The sequence below is a fragment of the Sphaerodactylus townsendi genome, linkage group LG06, assembly GCF_021028975.2.
Source record: "Sphaerodactylus townsendi isolate TG3544 linkage group LG06, MPM_Stown_v2.3, whole genome shotgun sequence".
Lineage (NCBI taxonomy): Eukaryota > Metazoa > Chordata > Lepidosauria > Squamata > Sphaerodactylidae > Sphaerodactylus > Sphaerodactylus townsendi.
The window spans coordinates 62230930-62248797 of record NC_059430.1 but is presented as its reverse complement, the minus strand read 5'-3'; the positions used below and the strand labels follow the sequence as shown (position 1 = coordinate 62248797).

The following is a 17868-nucleotide window of genomic DNA, read 5'->3' as shown; positions in this document are numbered from 1 at the left end:
ATGTGAAAACGGTGTAAACCCTCGTACACCGTTTTAAACCATTTTATGCCGTTTTCACAGCGCTCTTTTGGGCCCAAGCGGAATCCGCCTAATAGTGACAGATTACCATCAAGGAAGAAAAAGCTGTTTCTGTAGACCTTAAAGAGTAAGAAAGGTCTTTACTTTACTGGGAAATAGCCAAAGACTATTCAGAGCAGATATATTTTCTCTCTCTCTCTGAAAAAATGTGTTGCATAGATAATTGGGATGCTATGGCACCACACATGTTCCTGAAGCCTGGTTTTTATGAGGCTCATTTTATGAACTTATGTATAGCACTTCTCTGCACTGCATGAGAGAAATAATTTTATTATGTTCTTACTCATTTTTCAACTTTATCATCTCCAGATAACAAAATAGAAAATATGGTGATAAAAAAGAAATTCATTAAGCAATGTGGGTGTAGTTTCTTCAGCAGTAATCACAGAAAACTGAAGTAACCTAACTTATAGAAAACTTTTGCCAGTATTGATCTCTGCACTGACCAATCATGAGAAGTCAACAAATAGATATTACATAATTGTTATGTTAGATAAGCCTTCTCTTAAAGCACCTGTGGATTAATTCCACCACACAGCCATACAGTGCAAAGTAATATAATTTCTTACCTTTGTGATGGTTTGCCCCAGATGCTATTTTCCCCCACAATGTTACAATAAATATTATGATTAGCAGTTTTCCTTTTGTTGCTTTCTGTAAGTATCTTTTATTCATCCTAGAAAAGAAATAAAGTACACAAAATGAAACTATTTATAAAGTACTTACTTCCTTACTCCCCTCCCCCCAACTTAGTAAGAGTAATTAAAATGAATTCTTAAGGTACCTAGCAACCATCCATGGAACTGAGATCTTCAGGTTAGTTATTCAGCAAGGGACCATGCAGTGTGCCCATTGGCCTTACTAGGAAATCAAATTAATTTCATTTCATTTGTTTAGGCTGGTCTTTTTGCACATTAGAAAAATGCTGCTGTATTTATTGTAGATGTGCAAGATGTTGAGTCAACAACTTCTGAACAGGAAAGTGAGTGAATTTTCTTGTAATGCTACCAACACACTACTCTCAAACAAATGTTAGCTGGCACAAATATAATAGTAACATTTGGAGGCAACACCAGTAAAGCAAGGGTATAATCCTATTTTATTGGTTATATCACAATCTGCAAGACATCAGACAGACATCCATTTTAGAAACTTACGACACAACCCACCTCCTTCAGCTGAATGCTTGGAGTTCTGCATAACTTGCAATGCAATCCTGAACAGAATTGTGCCCTTATAAGAACCAAAGTAGAGACTACTTTTTTTCAAAAGTTTGCCACATGGACTTATTAGTCATATTCAAGCTTCAAGTCCCCAAGGCAATTCAGGTGTAAAAAGTAAAGACAGGCCCAATCCTGATCAGGATGGTTGTGCAGAGGGGGGAGGGGCTCCTGCTTTTCCTCCTTCACTGTTTTTGGCTTATTTGCTCCATCCCATGAATCATTTCAGAGCCAAAAACTATGTGAGGGACAGAAAGTAGGAACCTCTCCTCCACTCGTACAGCCATCATGATCAGAATCAGGCCCACTTGTACTTTTTACACATGAGATGTCGTGAGGACTTGCAAGTCCCCTTGGCAAACTCATGAAAAAGTAGCATCTAGTTTGGCTGTAACTGGGTTGTTAGAAACTAGGAGAAATCTAACACAAAGCTACATTACAAGGGAAGTGTTTTGTTGAGGGGGAGACACTCCCATTAATGTTTTCTTATTTCCTAGTTCTGTACTGATCATTTCAACCTCTTCAATAGCCGCATGCAAGTCACAGCAGTGGTAAAACAAAGCTTAAAAATTGAACTGCCATGGGAAAATGACAAGTCAGCATACACGTCATTTACTAGATGTGTGCAGTGCACCAATCACAGCAAAACAAACCAACAGGCATTACAGTACATGTACAGTGACACTGACATGTACAGTTATAAATCAGTGCTCGTTTTCCTCAGTTACAGCTGGAAGAATTACAAAAACCTGCAAAAGCAATTTGACCACAGACCATCACAGGACCGAGGAGAAAAATGAATTACTGTACAATTTTAAATCTAGTTTGTAAACTTCTTAGGTTAACAGTAACACCACTATAGCAGGTAGATATAATAGCGTAATGCAGAAATAATCCACAGTAGCATTCTGTAGGTATCATATTACTGTGAACTTTTGTCACTTGAAACTCTTATTCAATTTCTGTTCTTAAACGGGGTTTACATTGCATTCCTAAACAGCGTTCCACTCCTCTAAGCTGATTTATAAGGGTGTAACCTTACTTAAAACTGCACTATAAAGGTTGAAGAGGTCTGTGCCTTATTACTGCAGCAGCATTTGTATGTAGCCTTATATGTTATGCAGCTGCAATCAATTATATTTTCCTTATCTATCTCAGTTACTAAAGCTGAAAGAGGAAATATGCTGAAACATTTACCTAGCTGTAAAAAAAAATCAACTTTCACTAATACCCAAATTGCAAATTGTATTGTAATTTCTAATAGGCCACTACAACAAAGTGTTTTCAAAGAAGAGCAGCTGTTTCTAACCCCATGTTTGCTTCATTCAGCTAATGCATTGGTGTTATCTGAAGAGAATCAACATAGGTGAGATGAAAATAATTACCCAGCTGGTGTTGATTCCACTTTCAAATGCTCAATATTTTAACAGAAATAAACTGTACTGGGAAAGGTAAGGTCTGGGGTGGTATTCTCAAGAAAAACTAACTGGGAATCATGACATGGTACTTATTGAAGAGAACAGGTTAAGACTCTGAGGAGCACACAATGTGATTAGAGATGCTTAAATACCTTCTGGTTTGGTTCTCAGTCTGTTTACCAGTGGCAAGCAGGGAGCTGACTTCATGTTGGCAGTTTAGCAGCTCATGAGCTGCTGGAGCCTGTTTGGTGGATTACTTTCCACATATATAAGCAGTGCAGTGCAGTGCAATTGGCATTATTTTACACATGCATGTTCTCACACAGAAAGAGATTTGTCATCATTTACAATGCTTGGCAACAAATTGTTTAACTAAAGATACTTGCAATCACCTTTGCATTAAACGTACTTTCCCTTCGGGTTGGATTGTCAATTATGCACATGTTTTCCCCTCTCTGAAACTCAGCATGCTCTCAGATCATCCCACTGGTTTCCAAAAAGTCTGAAACTGTGACTTTTCCTCTCCCTTCACAGGGAAAGTGAAGGAGATCAGCATGCACTTAGCTTTCTTCTGGTTTTCTTGCTCCTCCCCTCCTTCCCCTGCCCACATCACAGTAGTTCCTCCCACTTTTTGGTTCCCTATTTCAGAAGGATCAGAAGGTTTTTTTAAAAAAAATGTCATGCTGAAGGTACATTGCTGGAATGATAGACTCAGTGAAATCAACAAGAAATATGCTGGACCAAAAATGGCAAGGAGGAAAAAGGCAGCAGGCAACTTTTCCAAATGGAGGTTGCATGTAAACAGTGAGGAAGCAGGAGGCAGGGAAAATGGTGGATTAGCTAGGCTAGGGAAATTCTGCAGGAGGAGAATCTCTGTAAAAACAAAAAACATGGGGAAACCCTACTGCCAAGCAAACAGTCATGGGATAAGTAGTGCATGCACAAATAGTCAATGATTCAGTTGGTCAGTGATTATAAATAGCACTATGTGGGATTTTTTTCCAGTCTTACCATTTGTCAATGAGTTGGATCCAACCAGCTTTTGTGCTGATGAAAAAGAAAGGAGGTATCTGGTTTGAACACCCCAAAAGACTATATGGGCCTGAGTGAACAAAATCACATGGGACAAGGGTTGTAATATGGAGGGGAAATGTGTGAGGTTATATCTAGTCCCATGCTATTAAGATTCTTTTATACATCCGTGTAATTGCACAATCTTATAGGGATTGTCGTTTCCAATCCATATATCATTTTATTACCTCACCAAATGCAAAACTCCAGACACAAACCTGTTTGTCAACTGTTTAATCAGACGGCAGCAAGGAATAGAGATTCACATGCTCAGGAGTTAACCTGACTATCAAAAACAGATCGTTGTCTGTTCAATAGTTTGTTGTCTGTTCAAGGCATTTCAAATTGTAATGGTAGCAGTCATGATAGATTGCTATGCAATAATTTGAACAGGCATTACATTTACATTCTATGCCACAAAAATGTAATTTACAAGTTATTTCTACCAAAGTATGCAAGTTTCCTAGCTAAAGATCTGATAACAGGAATACACCAGAGATTCTATACAGTTTGACTGTGTAATATCTGCTGTATGAGGTATTAGAAAAAAAAAATTTCAGTCCTTCATTTCACAAAATTAGTTGGTGAGGACTGGGCTCTAAGCCAGCTATTTCATTTTCTAAGAGTTGTAACATCTAATTTGGCAGCATATGAGCGTCATAGAGCTTGACTGAATGCTTTCAGCTGTCTTAAAAATACAGATTTTTCAAATATGCAAGACCTTATACTGCATTTCAATAAGAATTCTAATTAGTCAATGTGATTAGCAACAAAGCACCTTAGAGTTATAATTGCCAAGATATTTATTCAGATAGCTAGCCAACAATAATGGAACAGACAAGCATTGTTATTTTGGAAACAAAGATTTCAATTTTACAGGCAGAATGTTAGTGTAATGAGAAATAAGAAAATAGAGTAATGAATTCTGGAGAGTGAGGTCTATTGGCTGTACCAAAAAACAGCCAAGAAAAAAATGAGAAAAAGTAGTGCAGCATTGCAATCCAATTCCCCAAATGCATGAAGTGTTACCCTAATTTGGCAGATACTTTATATATAGTCAGGTATAAAGTAAAACAGATTGTAATCCGAGTTGACAAATTTGTTTGGAATATGAGCAGTAAGTTATTAAATCAATAAATTAAACCAAATAAATACAAAACAGCTGAAGACAGACTAAACATGAGTGATCACAAATCTTCCCTGATATGCTAACTTTGTATTTCATAGTTTTTTTGCTAGTTCCAGTTTTATTGGTGATTTATAAAAAATATGTTACACAAGTCAACACAAATAAAACAATAATACACTTTTTATATCAACATGATTGAATAACATCACATAACATCACATGTATTCTGTCTCAATACTTCCCTCAGGCTCCCAACACCCACTACCAGTCGTCAGATAATGATTCGCTATGACTACAGCCTCACAGAATTCCAGCTCTACTTAGAATTGCCAACCTCCTTTAAAAAAGTATTTATAGAATAGTTACAACCTTATTAAAACATAAGAATGCATATTGTGACATTTAAAATTTAATCAAATCAAAATATAAAATAAACCTTTGTTTGAAAAAGTGAAATAATGGGGGGGAAGGATGGCCCCAATGGTATCCCAGAGAACAGAGAAGAAACAGCCCCCCACAGGAAAAATATTTCTACCATACATCAAGGGAATCACAGATAACATAAGGAAAGTGATGAAAAAGCATAACCTATAAATCATCTTCAAACCTACCATGAAAATACAGTAGATGCTACACTCAGCAAAGGACAAGAGAGACCCCCTCACTTCTGCAGGAGTCTATCGCATACCCTGCAGCTGTGGAAAGGTCTACATTGGAACTACAAAACACAGCATTCAGACTCGTATTATGGAGCACAAAATACACTGTCGGCTTAACCATCCTGAAAAATCTGCAGTTGCAGAACATGTCTTAAACAAAACTGGACATAACATTTTATTTGAAAACACTGAAATTCTGGACAATTCAGAAGGTTACTATGTCAGATGCACAGGGAGGCCATTAAAATTCACAAACATCAAGACAACTTCAACAAGAAAAGACTATGAAAATTAACAAATCTTGGCTATCAGTACTTAAAAAATGGACTGATAACCCCATAGCAAGTTCCACCCAAACATTTACTGATTGGTTCCCCACCCTGGGACTTGGACAATATTCCCTTCTCACTAGATACAGTGTGAAACAGACTTTTCTCTGTGATACACCTCTGAAGATGCCAGCCACAGATGCAGGTGAAACATTAGGAACAAAATCTACCAGATCACAGCCACACAGCCCAGAAAACCCACCACAACCAGTTCAATGTTAATGGTTGATAAGTGTCATACGTTAAGAAAAAGCAAATCATTTTTTAAAAATTTGGTTGTTGCAAACTCCTTCCAAGTTTTGCCCCACAGAACCCACAACCACTAACACACTTGATCTGCAGGAGATGGGAATTGACTCTTCCAGTGAGAATAACTGATGTTGGGTTGGCTCACCAGCATGACAAAAATTTCTACCCCAAGCCAATTTTATTACAGGATTTCTTAAAAGATAACTATGTAACATAATAAGGAAAAAAACTGTCATTTATCAGCAGTTACAGATAAGCATTTTTAATTATCCTAAAAGACAATGTATAATGATATATTAATTCTTTTTAAACATAAATAAATAAATCCAAATGAACTTGGAATATGTGACAAAATGGGAGAAAGGTGTTGCAGACACTCAAGGATATGCTGAAGTAATCAGAATATAATTTTATTCATAACCACCTCCATGAAACAAGTAATAGAGAATGAGGCCCACTAGGGTAGTAACTTGCCTAATAACAGCCTGTAGAATAGCCATAACTAAACCTATCTGGAACTATTCCATTTTCTGATACTCTGGAACTACAAAACATGAAATGGACTTCAATATAAAAAATATAGGTTGAATATAGTAATTTCTTCTTAAGAAATGTTCAATAGAGGCCAGAACCCTTCCAGAGGCTTAGTGTGGATGTTAAATGGCATGGGAAACAAGTTGCAACCATGAATTACCCCATAAATCATGGTTGGAGGGAGAAGTCCCCAAACAACACATTCTGGGACCAACACACCAGAACAGATCACAGGTTGGTATCATTTCAATAATACAATCCAGAAGGATACCATGGCTGATGGTATCAAAAAATAAAAGAAAGATCCAGACAGTCTCCCTCTCGCACTTGAATCTAGACTGGCATCCAAGGGAGTAATTGCCAGAAGAGTCTCTCAAAGAACTCTTCAACACCCCCTCTTTCCCTTTTTCAGGAATGCCCGCTTCAATAGATCCCCACTATCTCAACATGCTGAGTCTGCTGATCCTTCACCCAATGAACTACAGCCTGTTTTAAGGAAGCCGAACAACAGCCTGCTGAGATCCCATCTGGACAATGCCATGGATATCGCTGAATCCATCAATGCCTTCCCAACAGACTTTGACATAACAGAATGTTAAAAGCACCTTTGCATTCCTTTCTCCTGAAGAACAAGATGAAGTTATACTGAGATTACAGCTACTTCGAGAGACCCTAGCCTAAAAAAGTGAGGACTTCTAAAGGGTCCTCACTTCAAGAACCAAGAGTTACCTGAGTATGTTTCTTTCTCATTACCACAGGAGTCTGAATGCCTCTCCCCATCAACTAGCCAGGACCATGAAAGCTCTCCCCCAACAACAATTCAACCCCATTGCCCTACAACCTATGGTGGTGAACTTGAACTGGACTCCCGTGCTTTTAGACATATCTACACCCCTCCTCAAACCGATTGTTTATCATGGGCACAAGAACTTCAAACCACTCAAGTTGAAATTAACACCTCTCCCACAGCTCAATCTGCAGAAGATGCTAAGGAGATTGATTATGCATATATTGTGGTGAACTCCAACAACTCAACTTTTCCCCCAGCAGCTGAAACTGGGTCCAATGGTTGCATCTTTTCTGACACATGTGGCTCCCTTGACCAAGCTGTTGAACCAGATTGACTATCTGCCAACCCACCCCTTTCTTCCTCCATTCTAAAATTCATCTCCTGGAATATAGCCGGATGGCACGATAAGTTCACTGATGCTGATTTTTATAATTATTTGTCCGGTTTTAACATCATATTTCTCCAGGAGATATAATCCCCCACCCCAATCTATTTATCAGGGTTTAACTCATACTATCTTCCTGCCTTCAAATCATATATGAAAGGGCAGCATAAATCTGGCCTTGCTATCTTGACAGGTGTGAATCTTGGTGCTGTTGTCAAAGAACTTGCCCCATATGAGCACTGGGCTCAGGCACTGTTACTTATTGGCATTACACCCACATTCCTAATGGTTAATATTTACCTTCCCCTGTGTATACAGACCTCAAAAGGGAACCAATTATGGTCTGATCTTCACAACTATCTTTTTGACTTTTGTCAAACTCATCAGCCTCACATGGTGATTCTAGTTGGTGACTTTAATGCTAGAATCGGTAAGGCTTAGACCTTGAGCTTTTACCATGGCATTTTGCTCTATTCTGACAATCTAAAGGAGCCTCCCTTAATCCTGCGGGCACAAATCTTGTTAAATTTACTCTTCAATCGGATTTAATTATTTTAAATGACCTGACTCAGTTTAAATCTTCAGGTGACTTCATGCATATCTCACCTTGCAGCAATAGTGTCTTAGATTATGTTCTAGTTTCCCAGGCTTACCTAGATATTACTCAGTCTTTAACAATCCCACCCCACGTTTGGAGTGACCATATGCCCCTTGTGGTTCAGTAGACTTTATGTCCATCAAGAGTTGTGACTACATCCTGCACCCACTCCATACTGCACAAAATCTGGTGGAATGAGCATTCCAGATAGGCCGCAGATTCCCTTCTTCATAGTCCTTCATTGATGCAATGCAGATGTTCTCTGGTATCATCCTCATCCCCGGACAACTGCATTGCTAAATTTGAGAATCTGACCCAATCATTGGTTAGGGCCCTTGCAACCCCAATCAAAGCTTATGCTTCTTCTAAGGCAACATGAGATCTTAATTTCACTGTGGAATGCAAGGCAACTAAAAAACTTATGAGAAAGCTCTTTTCTGTCTATAGACACCAGGGTGCTGCTAAGAAGAATATTTTACACTCAAGAGCTGCCTATCTTTTCTCCTACCTGAGAATCTCCACAGGCAAATTAGTATAAAGTGGAGTGCTCTCATTCAAGCAGCCCAGTCTAATGATTCCAGAGGCTTTTGGCACCTAGTCACTAATGGAATGCGTACATCTGTTCCTTCTATCTCCAACATTGATTCTCAAACTTGGCATAAGTATTTCTGCATTCTGTTTGGTAATGTGATGGACATCACCAATAGGGATGTTTTCCCTTGTACCAGGGATGTTCCCTGCTGACCTGATGGTTTTCTCAAACGCTCATATTCCTATGATCTGGTCTATTCAGGGATCAGTTATTGAGCAAGTTAGATCCTTCAAATACTTAGTTGTCTTCCAACATAAGCCTGGCTGGGCTAAACATAGGCCCTTTCCGCATGGAGGCGGAAGGGCTTGGGTTGGCGTTTCTGACGCCAACCCGACAACACTGGGACCGTCCGCATGGACGGTCCCAGAAAGAACCGGGAAGACGGCGCCGCTGGGCGCTGTCGCCCAGTCGACTCACCTGCTCTCCGGCCCTCCGGCGCGTCGCCGGGGCCTAGGGACACGCCTCCCCTGCCCTGCGTGCCTGCTTCCGTGTCGCAGAGCAGGGGGGCATGTCCCCAGGCCCTGGCGATGCGCCAGAGGGCCGGAGAGCAGGTGAGTGAAGGCAGGGAGTGGGGGGGGGAAGCGCCGGGAAGCCAGCGTTTTCAGAAAAGTGCGCTTCCCAGCACACTCTGAAAACGCCGGCTCGGCGCCGGGCGGGAGGCACGAGGGCAGCGCGGCTGCGAAGCAGCTGCGCCCCCTGTGCGAATGGCGGCCTGGGGACGGCGTTTTTGCCCGTGCCATATTCCGCCCGTGCGGAAACAGCCATAGAGACAAGGCCCTGAAGGGTAGTAAATGTGCCTCTGCTGCTGTTCTGAAGTTTTTTAACCTTAATGGTGGCAGATTCATCCCAGCAGCCCTGAAAGTAGTCAACAAGAAAGTGGTTCAACACCGAATACATGGGGTTCCCATATGGATCCATGAATGGAAATCCAAGCTTGAACAGCTGCAGTCCAGCTTCCTATATAAAATCTTTGGAATTCCACACTGTGTCCCCTACGCAGTCCTTTGCCTTGAGGCAGGACATCACCTTCTGGAAACCGAGGCGTGGGTCACCACGTTCAAATTTTTGGTGTGCCTCTGTTTCCATTCGGACTCCCACAACTTGGTCCAATTAGTGATGCATGAACTCCAGACCTCTGACTGGTAGCTACTAATTGAGGCTAAGATCTCCCCATTGGCCCTTGCCTGGAACTCCTTGCTCATGCTCACTGCCAGTGAGGTTTATCTTCAACTACAAAACAAATTATTTGAGCAGGAATATCAATATCTTTTGAACAAGGCACAGAGTTCCTGTTCACCCTTGTGTTTTGGGATTATTCATGGAAAGCCTTGTGTTGCCCATTATCTGATCCAACTTCCTAACCATAAACTCAGATGGGCATTCTCAAGAGCAAGATGCAATTCCTTTCCATCATCTTTACTTCAAGGCCAGTACTTAAAACATCCCCTGGCAAAATCGACACGGTTCTTTCTGCTCTACTTACACTGACTCCCTTGAACACATCTTGCTCTCCTTCCCTAAATATAACAGTTTTAGGCCAAACTTCTCTGCCTTAACCTCGGTTGGATTCTCAGTTGGATTCTCGGATCTTCCTATCAATGAAAAGATTATTTTCCTGCTCAACAATCCCAAGGATGAAATAATGGAAATCGTAGCCAAATTTTTGCTGCACCTTTTGAATTAGGTTCCTCTGGTTGCTGACCATATTACTTTTACTGTTCTCTATTGGATTTACTCTACAATTCCTGTGTTGTATATACCTAATAAAGGTCTCTGACTGGCATCCAGTGATGCAAAGGTGGTTCCCATATCATAAGAAAGTTGGAATCCAAATTCAAAATTATCTGGATCAATCATTCAGTAATACTAGAGATTATTTTTCCACAACTCTTCTCAGAACTTTCTTCCCAGTGGCAGATTTGATACTGGGCAATAGTTAGGTCCAAAAATGACTTTTAAAAATAATTATCAGATTATAACCCCTTTAAAAGGCCCCTTCCGCATGGGGGCAGACGGGGTTGGGTCGGCGTAATGCACACCGACCCGACGACGCTGGGACCGTCCGCATGGATGGTCCCAGAACCGCCTGGGATGACGGGCGCTTGAATCGGAGGCAATCCCGTCCACACCGGCTGATGCCAGGCTTGTCCCTGGCTCCTCTGGCATATGTCGCCGAGACCTGGAGACGCTTCCAGCCCTCGCAGCGCTTCGCTTTGAGCCGCCGCAGGGCAGGGGCGTGTCCCTGCAGGCCTCGGCGACGCGCTGAAGAGGCCAGGGACCAGGAAATAAGTGACGCGGGTGGGGAGTTAGGGGAGGGCGCCTTGGGAGCTGCTGCCGTTGGCATCGACGGCAGCGGCTCCAAGCCGGGCGATTTCCAAACAACCTCGGCCTCCCCGAGCAAAATTGGGAAATGCGACGAGCGCACACCATACGTCGGGCGACCAGCTGAGGCGCGGCTGCGAAGCAGCTGCGCCCCCTGTGCGAATGGCTCCCTGGGGACGGCGTTTTTGCCGTCCCCAGGGCGCCATTAAACGCCCATGCGGAAAGGGCCAAAGTTAGAAGATCAAGCCTTCCAATAACCAAGTTCATTGGGTTCCTCTTGCAGCTTTTACAAGCCACAAGAGGCATAAATGATAAGGATAGTTTGTCCAAGTCTTTTGTTTATATCTTCACCAGGAGAGAGCATAGCAAATAGACAGACAGACAGACAGACAGACAGACAGACAGACAGACAGACAGACAGACACAAAGGCATCCATATGACCATGACAGATGGAAATCTCAGGAATACTCTCTAAGCAACTGTAGTCAAACTGATCACTGTGGGCTCCTATTGTGGTTTTCTGCGGGTTCAAATGTAAATAATCTTCTTACCCAGAACAGCTCTACTGGAAAGTACTGAAACAATAATAATTGCATACATCGAGAAGGTCAAAGAAAACAGACAGGTTTAAGAAAATAAAGGAGCTATTCAAAAATGGTAAAATTAAGAGCATACAAAATGTTGTTTGAAAATTTGAAGATTGATGTTGTTCAAGTTACAGATAATGTTAGATGTTCCACACATACATTAACTGTTTGCAATTGGCTGGAAGGAAATTGATGATACAGATAAATTTTATTAACATTTTGCAAGTATGTACTTTTATATTTTATAGTTGAGAGTATAGATGTATATCTACTGTATATTACTGCTATCCATATGTACACATATATTTGTTTAACACGAAACTATTTTCAAGTATGCTTGTCAGAGAATGGAGATTAGCTGCAACTTCCTGCTCTGTGCGCATATACTGGTCTACTGTGCAAAGTGGATAAACACATGGTTATCTTTTCTTAATGTTTCTTTCATCCAAAGTATGCTACACACAAAAGATCACCTCTAATACTGTTAAAAATTATAGCCATTTCCTTTTTCAAAGGAAGGATACTAAACTGGGTGGAATTTCCCTATTTTACAAATGATGTTATAGTTTGATGAATAAAAAATGAACTATTCAATGCCCAGAGCAAACACACAGACTTAAGAGATCAATCAGCACTGAACAAAATTTTCAACACCAAGGGAGTTAGGTTTAATTTTTAATGCCATTGCAAAAGAGAAGCATAATTTGAAGCTATCACCACCAAATAGTTGCTCAAGATTGTATGTCAAGATATCAAAGTGTTTAAAACAGCCATGCTTCAAAGTCCACCCCAAAATACTCTTAGTATTCAAAGCAAAGGCAGGCATCCTAGTTTATGAGAAATGCCCTCAGCTTGAAGTGTAAGCATTTCCAGATTATTAAAAGTATTACCCAAACAACAACAAAAAAGAGATTAAGGATGTTTTTCCTACCACCAGATGTTCTGTTTGTGCCAACAGTACAATCCAGCAAGTTTGATCCTAAAAGTATGTGTTCTCTTATTGAACGTTTTTACGTTTATTAGTATCTTACATTTCAAATCAAACCTACCTTTCTATATTAAGTAATTGTAACATTCCCTGAAAAAAATAAAAAAGCATGCCTATTGGAAGAAGAGGAGTTTAGATTTATACCCCCCTTCTCTCCTGTAAGTAGACTCAAAGGGACTTACAAATGCCTTTTCCTTCCTCTCCCCACAACAGACACCTTGTGAGGTAGGTGGGGTTAAGAGAGTTCTAAAGGACTGCGACTAGCCCAAGGTCACCCAGCAGGAATGAATGAGTGGGAAAACAAATCTAGTTCACCAGAAAAGAGGAAGAGGAAGAGGAGGAAGAGGAGGAGGAGGAAGAGGAAGGAGGAGGAGGAGTTTGGATTTATATCCCCCCTTTCTCTCCTGCAGGAGACTCAAAGGGGCTTACAATCTCCTTGCCCTTCCCCCCTCACAACAAGCACCCTGTGAGGTAGGTGGGGCTGAGAGAGCTCTGAGAAGCTCTGACTAGCCCAAGGTCACCCAGCTAGCATGTGTGGGAGTGTACAGGCTAGTCTGAATTCCCCAGATAAGTCTCCACTGCTCATGTGGAGGAGTGGGGAATCAAATCCGGTTCTCCAGATTAGAGTCTAGCGGTTCTTAAACACTATACATGCTGGCCATCAAAACTAACACATGATTTAAAGAAATCAAAATTAACACATAATTTCTTTTAAAGACAGTTTCACAAGTACTATGATATCACTTTCAAGGGAAACTGGAAACGACATCACACTGGTTTAGGAATTGCTGGAAACTCTATGGGAAGACTGTACAACTTCCTCCAGTTTCTAGAACAACATCACACCCTGTGTGATCCCAGTTTTTTAAAAAAAGTCTCCTCATACCACTTATATGATTTATCATCATAGTCAAGGAATGACTAGGAACAGACTAAATGACTGTTATCATTTAGATAGCTTTTGTTCACACTCAGTCACTTTTACAACACCATTGTAAAAAAAGTATAATTATCTTTTTTAATACTGAGATGGAGGCTGAGAGAACAGGCGCTCACCTATGTACAGCCTGATCATATGCTTAATGTTAGTTCAGCAAGGTTTATTCTTAGTGTACCATACTATAGCAGTAGAAAATTCATAGGTCTGATAACATTTGAACTAGGAATTTCTTGGCCCAAAAGTCAGCCCACCACCAACTATGTACGTGTTTCCAAACCATGGCAATGCTATGCATTCATGTCCTCTGTAATATCTGCATTAACAGCCTTGCTCAGGTTTTGCAAACTGAGAGCTATAGCTTCCTTGATGGGGTCAAGTCATCTGTTTGTGGGTTTTCCTTTTTTACTGCTACTTTCAAACATAGCATTATGTTTTTTTTCCAGTTATTAATTTTCTCATGTGACCAAGGTATGATGATCTCAGTTCAGTCATTTTAACTCCTAGGGATAGTTCAGGTTTGATTTGATGCACAACCCACATATTTATCTTTTGGCAGTCTGTGTGGTCTGTAAAACGCTCCTCCAATACCTATTTTCAAATGAATTGACTTTCTTCCTGTCAACTTTCTTCACTGTCCAATTTCCCTCACACATATATAGTAACGAGGGATACTATGGCATGAATTAACTTGATTTTAGTTGCCAGTGACACATCATTACACTTAAGAATCTTTTCAAACTCCTACTTGGTAGTCTTTCCCAATCTCAGGCCGCTTCTGCACGGCCACGCTGAGGGGTTCGTCGGAATATATGACGCCGACACCCCCCCCCCCGGGACTGTTCGCATGAACGGTCTGGTAAAGACAGGGAAGACGGCGCAGCACTGCACCATCGCCCGATTGACTTACCTTCGCTGCGCGTCGCCGAGGCCAGGGGACACACGCCCCTGCCCTGCGCGACCGCTCCAAAGTCGCAGGGCAGGGGGCATGTCCCCAGGCCTCGGCGACGCACCGGAAGGTCTCAGGGAAGGTAAGTCGATCGTAAAAGGGGGGATGGTGCCTTCCAGCCGCTGCCGTTCGCACGGCAGCAGCTGGAAGCCGCTGTTTCCAGAAAACCTCGCTCGGGAAGCGAGGTTTGGAAACAGGAGCTTCGCACTGCTGGGGGGGAGCGAAGGCAGCGCGGCTGCGATACAGCTGTGCCCCCCATGCGAACAGCTCCCTAGGAATGGCATTTTTGCTGTCCCTAGGGCACTGTAAAAGGCCCGTGTGGAAAGGGCCCCAGTCTCCAGATTTCCTGACTGCACTCTCCTTTTTGGTTAATAATGGAGTCAAGAAACAAAATATCTTGAACAATTTCAGTTTCTTTAAAAAGTTGTGTAATTCTTCCGTAGTCATTACTTTTGCTTTCTTGATGTTCATTTGTCTAGTGTACAGATACCAAGCTTCAGGTGAGGGAAAGGAATCCCCTGCCCGCTTGTCCATTGCCCACTGTTACTTGGAGTGATGGCAAAATAAAAATTAAGAATAAAAGCAGCCTCTTTTATATATCAAAAGTTGTACAGCAAGTGACAAAGTAGCTTTAGGAATCACCAGAAACTAGTGATTCTCAGAGCTAATTCCAGAGGAACTGCCAGAAACTCTATGACTTTACAACAGAGTTTCTTGTGATTCCTACAACTACTCTGGTCACTCTGTATCAATTTCTGGTAAGTACATAAAGTTGCATGTTTATATTTTTCTCCTGTGACACTTTAACCCCCACCCTCCACCCATCCCACCACTTGCCAGGCACTACCTGGCAAGCTTAGTCAAGTGAACATTTTATAGCTATGTCAGAAGCTGTTCTGAAATTCTCACACATCCATTCAGATTGTTAATGTATATCAGAGTTAATATAGGGAGTTCATCCAAAACGTATTATCAGCTCACAGAGGGTCATTTCCATCAGTTTAGACAACAGGAAATTTGTATTGGTTCCTCAGAATATTGCAGACCCCAAGTTATACTGGCTGCTGCTCCTGAGAGGTAATATTTCAGGTCAAGAGGCACAGTGGAATGAAATACTGGCTTCCGGTTTAATTCCGAATCATCTTCAAGGTTCTGGTTTTAACCTTTAAGGCCTTACACGGTCTGGGACCCTCGTACCTGCGGGACCATCTGGCCCCATATGTCCAATCTCAGCCTCTGCATTCGGCAGAGGCCAATCTGCTGGTGGTTCCTGGCCCCTCCATGATGCGGTTGGCCTACACCCAGGCCAGGGCCTTCACAGCCCTGGCCCCTGCCTGGTGGAATGCTCTCCCTTGTTACTGGCCTAACAGGGGTAAGGGCTTCATTAAAGGGAATCTCCACCAGCTGCGAAGAGTGTAACAGCACACATATGGTTTTAAAAGTAGCAAAGGGGAATGAGCACTCATGTTGGCAGCAAGAGGGGCCAAGAGGAGATCTTTTAGACTGTATAATACGGGGAAGGAATTCTGGCAATGAATATTCCACAGAGTAATGCAAGAGTCCAAATTGAGTTTAAACGTTTTATATAAATTTGTTCAAAAATACACACACACAGTAAGGCACAAGAGCACATACATTCAAGTTCCTGGTATATAAAAAGGTGTTAAAGTATAGATGGGAGGATAGAAATGGAGGGGGGTTTTCAGGGTAATACGTTACCTAAATTCAGCTGAAGAAGATCTTGTAGAAGGCAAGGATTCAAATGACCAGCATCTGAATCCAGGCGAAGGACGATATCGTGTCTCAAACTGACCAGACCAAGGGAGGTACAGGCTAGTATAGAGCACTGGTGTTGGGGTGAACTAAACTTTTATACCCTTTTGCCCAGGTAGGGGCGGGAACAAGTGAGTTTTAAGTTTCATTTTTCTAAATTCTCTGGAATTTCCCATGCTGGGCTTGCTGGGCTGCGCTAATTAGCGACTCTTCTATTGTTCTACACCTTGGGACAATGGGAGTCAATTGGTCCTAGATTATATCAGGAAGCACAGAATGGCTTTATGCAAAGTAACTCTTACAGTCTCTGCCTTCAGTATTCAGATTTGAATGAGGCTTGATTGATTCAGGATGGGATCTTGTTGTGAGGGAGATCATATCTAGAGGTTGGGGAAATGCAAGGAAGCAACCATCTGTTGCTAGAAGAGATAGTGAAATTCAGCAACTGATGCTAAAGTGGCTTTCCATATTCTTTGTCTTAACAGTATCTTTGCAAGGTGTGGTAATCAAGATCATGCCCACAAACAAAATGAGACCTCCAGGTCATGCAGGAGTAACTCATCCACTGATTTAATCTTGCAAAGAGACCTTTTGCCTGGGGCCTGCTTTCAGCTTGGACACTCTGCTAACCACACAAAAATATGAGAGGTGGCTTCTGCCTATGTAGTTTAACAGGAAAATATTATGAAATAATATATATATTGGGGTGTCAAGGGCAAGGCTAACACCCTCCAGCTGTCCGGGCCCTGCGGGACCTTAATGAGTTCCGCAGGGCCTGTAAGACTGAACTATTCCACCAGTCTTTTGGAGAGACCAGCTGCTGACGTCGATGCCCCCTCCCCTCCCCTCCTTTTATTTTAACAATCTGGGGCTTTGCTGTTCCCTCTTAGGGGGAGTTTTAATTGTTGGACGTCATCTGTTCTGCTGTGTTGTTGTTTGACATGTTTTACGATTGGATGTTATATTTTAAAGTGTATTACCATCATTGTATGATGTGCTTATTATTTTTGTTGTGAACTGCCCTGATCCCTTTGGGGGAGGGCGGTGTATAAATTTAATAATAAAAATAAAAAAATAGCAGAGCGAAAATTGATAAGGACCATTCTGTGATTGGAATTCTGCAAGTGGTACACTTGGTCCAGGTGTTCAGGAAAAAAGACTCCATCTCCTTTTATGCCACACACACAGTAAGAAAAATATGAATGCAGTGTGGTATTTTATGGAATCATAATGATGTACCATTAAACAAACGAGGTATT

At 41.6% G+C, this 17868-nt stretch overlaps 1 protein-coding gene across 3 annotated transcripts in view; it reads right to left on the bottom strand.

The window, feature by feature from the left end:
- The window catches only part of TAFA2 (TAFA chemokine like family member 2), a 212760-nt gene that overhangs the window by 62967 nt on the left and 131925 nt on the right, over positions 1 to 17868 (bottom strand). For 2 of the 3 annotated variants that reach the window (XR_007244883.1, XM_048501577.1), the window contains exon 2: positions 648 to 754. Coding sequence is in view for 2 of the 3 variants with exons in the window: in XM_048501577.1 (XP_048357534.1) it covers positions 648 to 753 (106 nt within the window). In the remaining variant the exon portion in view is untranslated. Of the gene's footprint in view, positions 1 to 647; positions 755 to 3727; positions 3751 to 17868 lie in introns of those variants that run through there. The other variant, XM_048501578.1, reaches the window with a different exon arrangement.